The 10,767-nt window shown below is 40.1% G+C and overlaps 1 protein-coding gene and 1 long non-coding RNA gene across 2 annotated transcripts; one reads left to right on the top strand and one right to left on the bottom strand.

Annotated features, from left to right (window-relative positions):
• The first annotated feature begins 3,609 nt into the window (after positions 1-3,609).
• Positions 3,610-4,579, top strand: LOC137243363 (uncharacterized). Its single transcript, XR_010950511.1, has 2 exons — positions 3,610-4,050; positions 4,115-4,579. It is a non-coding gene; the product is annotated as an uncharacterized lncRNA (long non-coding RNA).
• Positions 4,580-4,593: 14 nt separating this feature from the next.
• On the bottom strand, positions 4,594-10,115 carry LOC137243362 (uncharacterized). The gene is made up of 2 exons (XM_067771077.1): positions 8,972-10,115; positions 4,594-8,920 (listed from the first exon to the last, which is right to left on the bottom strand). Exon 2 carries the CDS (start codon positions 8,686-8,688, stop codon positions 6,259-6,261), a length of 2,430 nt encoding a protein of 809 aa, XP_067627178.1. The 5' UTR covers positions 8,689-8,920; positions 8,972-10,115; the 3' UTR covers positions 4,594-6,258.
• Positions 10,116-10,767: the final 652 nt, after the last annotated feature.

The following is a 10,767-nucleotide window of genomic DNA, read 5'->3' as shown; positions in this document are numbered from 1 at the left end:
ACTTTTTCGATATCGAAAATTGCGAAAAATGAAAAAAATGCCATAATTCTATACCAAATACGAAAAAAGGGATGAAACATGGTAAGGTAATTGGATTGTTTTATTGACGCGAAATATAACTTTAGAAAAAACTTTATAAAATGGTTGTGACACCTACCATATTAAGTAGAAGAAAATGAAAAAGTTCTGCAGGGCGAAATAAAACACCCTTAAAATCTTGCCAGGTATTACATATATAAATAAATTAGCGGTATCCAACCGATAATGTTCTGGGTCACCCTAGTCCACATTTTGGTCGATATCTGGAAAACGCCTTCACATATACAACTACCACCACTCCCTTTTAAAACTCTCATTAATACCTTTAATTTGATACCCAAATCGTACAAACTCATTCTAGAGTCACCCCTGGTCCACTTTTATGGCGATATCTCGAAAAGGCGTCCACCTATAGAACTAAGCCCCACACCCTTTTAAAATACTCATTAACACCTTTCTTTTGATACCCATATTGTACAAACAAATTCTAGGGTCACCCCTGCTCCACCTTTATGGCGATATCTCGAAACGGCGTCCACCTATGGAACTAAGGAATACTCCCTTTTAAAATACTCATTATCACCTTTCTTTTGATGCCCATTTTGTACAAACAAATTCTAGGGTCACCCCTGCTCCACCTTTATGGCGATATCTCGAAAATGCGACCACCTATACTACAACCACCACTCCCTTTTAAAACCCTCATTAATAGCTTTAATTTGATACCCATATCGTACAAACACATTCTAGAGTCACCCCTGGTCCACCTTTGTGGCGATATTCCGAAAAGGTGTCCACCTATAGAACTAAGCCCCACACCCTTTTAAAATACTCATTAACACCTTTCTTTTGATACCCATATTGTACAAACAAATTCTAGGGTCACCCCTGGTCCACCTTTATGGCGATATCTCGAAACGGCGTCCACCTATGGAACTAAGGATTACTCCCTTTTAAAATACTCATTAACACCTTTCTTTTGATACCCATATCGTACAAACAAATTCTAGGGTCACCCCTGGTCCACCTTTATGGCGATATCTCGAAACGGCGTCCACCTATGGAACTAAGGATTACTCCCTTTTAAAATACTCATTAATACCTTTAATTTGATATCCATATCGTACAAACGCATTCTAGAGTCACCCCTGGTCCACATTTATGGAGATATTTCGAAAAGGCGACCACCTATAGAACTAAGGCCCACTCCCTTTTAAAATACTCATTAACACCATTCGTTTGATGCCCATATTGTACAAACAAATTCTAGGGTCACCCCTGGTCCACCTTTATGGCGATATCTCGAAACGGCGTCCACATATGGAACTAAGGATTACTCCCTTTTAAAATACTCATTAACACCTTTCATTTGGTACCCATATCGTACAAACGCATTCTAGAGTCACCCCTGGGCCACCTTTATGACGATATCTCGAAACGGCGTCCACCTATAGAACTAAGGCCCACTCCCTTTTAAAATACTCATTAACACCTTTCGTTTGATGCCCATATTGTGCAAACGCATTCTAGAGTCACCCCTGGTCCATCTTTACGGCGATATCTCGAAAAGGCGTCCATCTATAGAACTTAGGTCCACGCCCTTTTAAAATACTCATTAATACCTTTCATTTGATACCCATATCGTACAAACGCATTCTAGGGTCAACCCTGATCCACCTTTATGGCTATATCCCTAAATGGCGTCCACCTATAGAACTATGGCCCACTCCCTCATAAAATACTCTTTAATGCCTTTCATTTGATACACATGTCATACAAACACATTCCAGGGTTTCCCTCGGTTCATTTTCCTACATGGTTATTTTCCCTTATGTTGTCACCATAGCTCTCAACTGAGTATGTAATGTTCGGTTACACCCGAACTTAACCTTCCTTACTTGTTTAATTTCAAGTCGACGTTTGCTTACTAGGAAAATAATAAAGATAAGGGCAAGATCAATTTATAACACTACGTTTTCCGAAGTTTTTTCAATGCTAACTAAAAGTGTAGACAAAATTTTATTAAAAGCAAAAAAATACAGTAGTATAAAGTATGAATGTTGGACATTTCGAGTTCAATACTCAGCTCCCGAGAAGCTAGCTGATGCAGAAGTGAAATCCAGAAACCCTAGTTACCGTCGCCGTTTGTAAACTTTGAAACTTTTCTCTTATATCAATAACAAAAGAAAAAATATAGATCTGGGTTTAACAGCGGAAAAATATGAATAAAGGGCGTTATATTTTGTTAGTAAAACATCCAAATTTGCAAAATCGATGAAGCCTTTCTTTGAAAGCATGTTCCTCAGTCCAGAATGAGGGGAAAGAATAAACTATTTAATTCCCACCTCATAAACATATTTGACCATCAATCCCAAGTGGTAGAAATAAAGTCTGACCACTTTTGATTTTCGGTTCGTAATGGCCCTTACTTGGGATTCGTCCACGTATAAATAAGCAAACAATTGCAAAGAAATTTTGTTCTGAAATATAGCAAAATGCGTCATTTCATTTCGCTAGAATACATGCGATTCGCCCACGTATAAATAAACAGATAGAGCAAAATCTGTTTGTTCAGCGTGGCACCGCCTATTAAAAATGTCGCCTGATTTCCTCTTACAATAAAACTTGATAAGTGAAATATCAGTGATACAAAACTATTTTTCGCTAAGATACAGCTTATTATTGTGGTACACGACCCTTCTAAACATCTTTTATATAAAAGTAGGCGTGGTTTTTAACCGATCCCGCCCATTTTTCCTAGAAATATTTCCTGCTATAAGGAAAATATGTGTACCTTAACGTACTACGATCCTTTAATTTTTCTTCGAAGTACGGCTCCCGAAACATAGAAAATTGTTTGGTCGTGCCACGCCCATTATCAGAAATTAAAATTTTTTCCTTTTTCTTGTTATAATTTCACTTGGAAAATGAAACACCATTTATATAAAGCTCTTTTTTTGCAAAGATATAGCTTATTTTATTCGTCTATGACCTTTTAAAAGTCTTTTATATAAAAATAGGCGTGGTCCCTCACCAATTTCTTTAATTTTTCTTCGAAGCATTCTTTACAGCAAAGGCAACTATCGAATTTTGTTATAAAAGATTTAATGGTTTTTGATTTATGATTAATAATACTTGTTAAATAGATGTTATCACAAGTGGGCGGTGCCACTCCCATTTTCAAATATAATCCAGGGTTTTAATATGAGTCCACACGTCAAACTTTAATATTCTATTTACTAAATAATCAGGTTTTATGTTATATGTAAAAAGTGGGCGTGGTTACCATCCAATTTCCCTCATTTTTAATAGCGATTGGAGATAAGCGCCAAGGAACCCATATACCAAATTGTAATATTTTGCTCTCAATATTTACTCAAGTTATCGTATGCATCGACAGATGGACGGACGGATCGACGGACATGGCTAAATCAATTCCTTTTTTCATCCTCAGCATTTTGATATATGGAAGTCTATATTTATCTGGATTCGTTTATGCCCGTTAAAGTTAATACACTCTGTGGGCAAATCACGCTGAGTATAACAAAATTGGCCTTGTGTAGCTTTAACTTAAATTGAGATGTTTGTTTGATATTTAAATTCCGGAAATCTTATATTTTATTTACACAACTCAATTAGGTATAAATAGCGCCCACAAAATTTATCTAATTGCATACTTAAAAAAAGTGGTAGAAGAAGTATTAAACAAAAATGTGTCTACGAAATAATTTAGCGCTGGTGTTCGTCCTGGTTATGTGCTTTTCAAGCTACACGAATGCGGACTTTCGCATTTTAAATGGCGAAGAAATCGATATAAGACAAAGCCCACATACCGTGGCAATATTTATGTGGTCTCATATCAAAATGGGGGGCGTGTACGAATGTGCTGGTTCCATAGTCAGCGATTTTTCGGTGGTTACAGTGGCACAGTGCGTTCATTGCATTCCTATTAAGTTTCTCTCCGTTAAAGCTGGTATAACACATCTAGCAGAGGAAGGGGAAGTACACAGGGTGAGGAAAAGCCATGTACATCCTAATTATAATCCATATAAAAAATCTATAAATATTGCTGTAGTTGAAGTGGTTGAACGTTTTGTAGAGAAACCTGTAGTGCATAAAATACAACTTTGCGATGCTGAATTAACACCGGGCACACGTTTGGAAGTTAGTGCATGGGGTGTCACAGAAATTGGATCAAGGTCTCGTTCTCCTTCTCTCAAACGTACGATCGTGGAAATAAAGCAGTGTAGGAAACATCTTAGGGGTATACCAATAACCGAGCCATTATTTCAAACAACCTTGTATGCTGGAGAATATCAAACAGATTTGGGAGATTATGATAACGGAGCCGCGGGTGTTCACAATGGAAAACTTTGTGCGGTGGCAATGGAGCCTGTTAGTACCCCTAATGTTCCGTATATATATATAGATGTATCACAACCAAGCATTCAACAATTTATTAGAGACAAGATGACTGTCGACGGCGACGGCAGTACTTTACATTAATGGCAAAATAAAATTAGAACAAAACTGAGTTTAATTTATGGCATTTAATTTATTTCAATTAAATTATACAAGTCAATAATTATTTCACTGCTTTGACATAGTGGCGTGTTCACTAATGTGTCTGCTTGCAGCCTCCAACGTTGCGAGAATAATTTTCTCAGTCAAATTCTGCCTATTTAAATCGGAAGTTGATTAGGTAATTTTTAAAGTCCCGCTATGTGATGTTGGAAAAGAACAGCACAGCTTATACTATACATACAGGCAGTACAATAAAAGAAACATAAAAAACATAAAAAGGCAGGTAAACCCAGTAGGCACGTAAATTGGCAAATGTACCCAGTCATACGTGTGTAAGTCATTTTGTAACGACATCCCACCCCCCGGTGGATCCGCAGGAGGATTCACTAATCAGTAAAGCGGCTAAATTACTGGCTGGTCTACGTATTGTCCCGGATGGTGTGCGAACTTTGGCAGTCCTAACCTGGCCATCTTTTGTGGTAAACACCTCGGTCACTAGGCCTCGTTCCCATTGATTTCGAGGTCTTGCAGGATCGCAGATAATCACCAGCTGTCCAGGTTTCAAAGGCGTTGCCTTTTCTCTCCATTTTGATCGTTGGAGGAGTTGAGGCAAATATTCATGTGTCCATCTTTTCCATAGTCGGTCTTTGAGGTTTTACGATATACGCCATTGTTTCCTTAGGCATACTTTTTCTTCATTTATAGCCGGCGTCTGAGTGGAGTTAAGACAACCCAGTAAAAAGTGGTTCGGAGTCAAAGGCTCTTCGTCTTGCGGCGATACAGGCAGTTCTGTCAGTGGGCGGCTGTTAATAATGTTTTCGGTCTCTATTAAAACGCTGTTGAAGGTTTCTAAGCGCGGGGCTTCCTCTTTTAATACTCGCTGTAACAATCGTTTGACACATTGTACGAGGCGCTCCCAGCAACTTCCTGCTGATGGATTCGCAGGACAGTTGAAGACCCACTGGATATTTCGGTTGCACATCTCTTGGTCGATGAGGTCAAAGTCGAATAATCGGTTTTCCTTGTTAAGCTCCTTTTGCGCTCCTACCAAATTGGTGCCATTATCGCTTCGAATCTTAATTGGCACTCCACGACGGTTGACGAAATTCCGAAAGCAGATGATAAAGGCGTCAGTTGATAAATCTGTGGCAATTTCTAAGTGAACTGCTCGAGTTGTCAGGCATGTGAACAGTGCGACCCACCGTTTCTCTCGTCTTCTACCGATAGCAACAAAAAATGGGCCACAATAGTCAACCCTGGTATATGAAAATGGCCTGACATATGGCCTAAGGCGATCTTGTGGTAATTGACCCATTAGTGGCAACAGGATTAGCTGTGTTGACGATGCAAACTGCGCACTCTCTTTTTACCGACTTTAACAAGGTACGTATGCGAGGTACCCAGAACCTTTGGCGCATCTCGTTTATTGTTAAGTTATCGTTTTGATGATGCAGCTTACGGTGATATTGTTGGACGATCAAACGCGTTATATAGTGATTGTAAGGTAGAATTATTGGACGTCGTGCAGTAATCGGCAAGCAGTATGCAGCGTCGATTCTTCCGTTAACTTTTATCAAATCATCGTCGTCTAAGAACGGAGTTAGTTGGTGTAAACATGATGATTTTGGTACGCATTTTCCCATTTTCAGAGCTCGAAACGATGGTCCCTGCAACCACCTTGACAATAAAATATATTCAAATTTTGTACGAGCTCTCGTTGCTTCGTCTGCTACGTTCAGTGATGATGGTATCCACCGCCATTGGTTCACGGTTGTTATGCTCAAATATACGACATGCGACGAATTGTTTAAAGTTTCTGTTAATCGAGCGAATCCAAGAAATTACAGTTTTTGAGTCGCTCCAAAATGGTGTGCTGTGTATGTGGAAATCGTGGCATCGTTCCATCGACTCCTTCAGACGGCAGCCCTGTACAGCAGCTTGCAGTTCCAAACGCGGTATTGTCATACCCTTAAACGGTGTACATCTAGACTTGGCACATATTAAAGTTACATCGATTTTACTCATCTTTCTAATTCGTAGATAGGCAACGGCAGCATATGCAGGTTCGCTTGCGTCAACAAAAACATGCAATTGTATATCGTCAGCAACCGATAAAATCGTCGAATAACAACGTGGCACCGAAAAATCTTTTACGGACTGAAAACTACTCCACCACAATTTCCATTGTTCTGCCAAGTCGTGTGGTACCGTTTCGTCCCATTTCACCTGTAAGCGCCATAATGACTGCATTAATATTTTCAAATATATAGTGACATTTGCTAAAAGACGAAATGGGTCATAAATTGACATGGATATACCCAATAACTCTCGCTTAGTTGGCATGCGTAAGCCGTTCAAAACACCACGGGCAATCTTGTGGAACTGAAAATGAAACTCGAGCGCATCATTCGTAGTATTCCAATACATACCAAGGACCTTTTCCGTTGTTGTTTGGTGATCCATCGTGACAATTTGCGAATTGGTTACTACATTTTTACCGTTCAGTTCATTTTGTACATCTTTGTTGTTACATAAAAAATTTCTTAGCTTGAATCCGGCAGCAGCATTTATCTTGATGGCCTCGCCAGTTATTATCAGTGCTTCGTCGGCGCTATTAAAACTTACTATCAAGTCGTCAACGTACGTACTGGCAATCACAGCATGACTACCCCTGGGCATTATGGGTTCATACTTACGGGCGTTAACATTTTTTATGTGCTCAGCGCAACACGGCGAACAGATTGCTCCGAATATCATCGAGGACATTAAGTACGTTTGGATCGGCTTATCTGATTTACCGTCTCTCCACAAAAACCTTTGTGAATCTTGATTTGCCTCCCTGATTCTCACCTGTGAAAACATCTCTTCAATATCCCCGGCTACTGCTACGATACCTTGACGAAATTTGTGGATAATGGCTATTAATGGCTGTGCTTGTTCAGGACCTTTAAGTAAAGAGGAATTTAAAGAACATGAGTTAGAAATGGCGGCTGCATCGAACACGATGCGTAGTTTTTCTGGCTTCGAAGGGTTGACAACCCCAAAGTGCGGTAGGTACCATGTCGTTGGTCGTACATAGGCAGCCTGTTCTGGCGTTAGCAATTTTGCGTATCCCCGGTCAATGTACTTGGCTATTTCCATTCTGTATTTTTTGGCATAAATAGGGTCTTTCTGAATACGCGTCTCTACGTTTAGTAGACGTTGCTTCGCCATGGCATAGCTCGACGGAAGTACCATAGAATCCTGTCGCCAAAGCAACCCTACCTCATACCGCTGACCGAGATCCTTTGTAGTTTCCGTGAGTATTTTACGGGCGCGTTGATTCGCATCAGACTCTAAGACGACTTCTGCATTTCGTACTCCAAAACTTTCGATCGAAAAATACTCCTCCAGCAATTTGTTTAGACCTTTGCAAGATTCACCTCTACGTATATTTAGCACCCGAGGCATGGCGATACTTTCGTGACTGTGTGGCCCGTATACTACCCAGCCTAACTTTGTCGCTGCTGCTATTTGTTGCTCACCTCCAGCTTCGACGATTTTTCCTGGCAAATACAAGTGAGCATTATCAAGACCGAGTAGCAAAACAGGTTTGACGTCATTATAACTCTGTACTGGCAAATTCTTTAAATGATCAAATTGTTCTTTGTTTAATGACTGCGTCGGCAAATTGGGACCCTTGATGACAGTTTCAATTTCACATGATACTCGTGTAGAGTTTTCCGTTGTTTGGCTATCACCGTACCACTGTAGGGTGAGAGGCGTGACATGCCCCCGAAGCCCTAACTGTGCGGCGACATCGTCTTCCAGGAGCGTAACCGACGACCCTTCGCCGATCATGGCATACGTGGTGATCTTACCTAAGGGTTCTGCCAAAACAACGGGAACAACTTTAAAGAGATTAGCTACCTGCTCTTCGCGAAAATTTAAAAGGCGTTCTCGATCGGCCAGCAATGTGGACTGTGATGCAATTTCCTTATGTAACAATTGGTGATGCATACGCTTGCAATTGTTTAGCGCACATGGCTTACGGCGACGACAATTCAATAGACTGTGACCTTTCACCAAACATCCGAAGCATGACCACTCCTGCTTGACAAGTGACCATCTGGCGTCTATCTCCATTGATTGAAATTTACGGTAATCGGTTAATAAGTGAGTTTGGCTGCAACATAGACATTTTGGTTGTTCTTCACTTGTACGCAAAACTCGGCGAACTGAACCCCCACTTAGACCATGCCGACGATTAGCATTCGTACTCTAGCGCGGCGGTGCAATATTTGCTGGCTGGAACGCAGAGAGCTCTCGTTGACTCCAGGCATAATTGTTATAACTTTCGCAAGATCGCTTAGCCAGTCTGAAAAGGTAACCACAGTTGTGAATGGAGAAATGTTAGAAGCATACTTACTCCACTCGAATTGCTTTGATGCTGGAAGTTTTGTTATCAGCTGGTCCAGTAAAGTGGGGTTCAAGAGGTGGTGTTCACACTTGGCTGATTTCAAATACGCTGAGACGTTTCGCACACGGTTTGCAAATTCAAGTACTTGGTCGAGGCGATTGTCATGTACAATGGGAAACTGTTGCACCTTCTGCAGTTGGGATCGTATGAGTAAATCTTGTCGGCCGAAATTGAACTCCAATTCTTTTATTATTTTTGGTACGTCGTCTGTGTAGATCAGCATTGATGTCACTGCGCGCTTTGCATTGCCTTGGAGCGCTTTCTGAAGGCGCATGAGATTCTGCCTATTATTGTATGAAAATTCAGCAGTGTAGTCCACGAAATTCGCCAGTCCACGAATTCGGCCAATCCTCCGGGTTTCCATCGAACATAGGTAGCGGGTACAGTTTGGTGGCATGTCCTTCCATTAGTAGCATTGCATTTGCTGCTGACGATGGTTGTAGTTGTGCTGGTGGTGGCGCTGTTTGTGATGATGGAGCAGGTGCACCCAAGATTGGTGCTAAACTAGTGGGCGCGGTAGTATTGGTATCTGTTTCAATCCGTTCTCGCAGTTGCTGCAGTTCCACTTGGCTACGGCTTGTTTCGTTACGAAGCTCTCGCACACAGTCTCGAAGCTATGCAATACTTGCTACTAACGAAGCCAGTGTTTCGCCGGTACCACCCAATGCTTGCTGGGCTGCGGTACACTCTCCTATATTTACCGCTGTAGTATCTCCGTCCATTTCTTCGTCACTATCATTACCTTGGGTGGTGGTATTTTTACCTTTTTGATGAGTATTCATATTGATGCTGCTCAAACTTGTGGCTGGAAGGCGCTTGAAAATTGTCTCGAAGTTTTGTTTTATATAATCGCTTGGCAATTTCACATTAAACGCATATGTGTACACACCAGAGGGATGCCTGACAAAGAGCGGCCACAGTAACGATATAACAAAAAACAAATAGTTTATGTCGACGGCGACGGCAGTACTTTACGTTAATGGCAAAATAAAATTAGAATAAAACTGAGTTTAATTTATGGCATTTAATTTATTTCAATTAAATTATACAAGTCAATAATTATTTCACTGCTTTGACATAGTGGCGTGTTCACTAATGTGTCTCCTTGCAGCCTCCAACGTTGCGAACGAATGTACGAGAATAATTTTCTCAGTCAAATTCTGCCTATTTAAATCGGAAGTTGATTAGGTAATTTTTAAAGTCTCGCTATGCGATGTTGGAAAAGAACAGCACAGCTTATACTCTACATACAGGCAGTACAATAAAAGAAACATAAAAACAGGCAAACATAAAAAACATAAAAAGGCAAGCAAAACCAGTAGGCACGTAAATTGGCAAATGTACCCAGTCATAAGCGTGTAATTCATTTTGTAACGGCAATGACGAATTCAGTCATCAATAAAATAAATAAAATAAAACAAATAAAAATAAAAAATTGTTCAGCATTTTTAATTTTCTGATTGATGAATAACAAGTTATCATTATTCAAAATATTCTGAGTGATGATAATCGGTCATTCTTATTTTTGTAAGTTTTAAGAAAAATGTTGAGTTATTATTCATTATTTAAAAAATATGGAATAACATTAAAATTTCAAGTTTTATTCAGTTATTCAAAAATAAAAAAAATAAACCCTTGAGATGCGCTGAAAATATTTCAATATGCGTAACCAGTTCGCGTGCAGTTCTGAAGCTTCTTATGGCAATATTAAGATGATTTTTGGGAGAAGTCGCGGGGTTTTTTGA

The sequence above is a fragment of the Eurosta solidaginis genome, chromosome 3, assembly GCF_040869045.1.
Source record: "Eurosta solidaginis isolate ZX-2024a chromosome 3, ASM4086904v1, whole genome shotgun sequence".
In the NCBI taxonomy this organism is placed as follows: Eukaryota; Metazoa; Arthropoda; class Insecta; order Diptera; family Tephritidae; genus Eurosta; species Eurosta solidaginis.
Note: the sequence above shows the minus strand (reverse complement) of the source record. Positions and strands in the feature narration are given on the sequence as shown.

What these genes read in the sequence shown, in the direction of transcription:
- LOC137243362 (XM_067771077.1), bottom strand. Translation starts at nt 8,688, where the DNA reads ATGGAGATAGACGCCAGATGGTCACTTGTCAAGCAGGAGTGGTCATGC.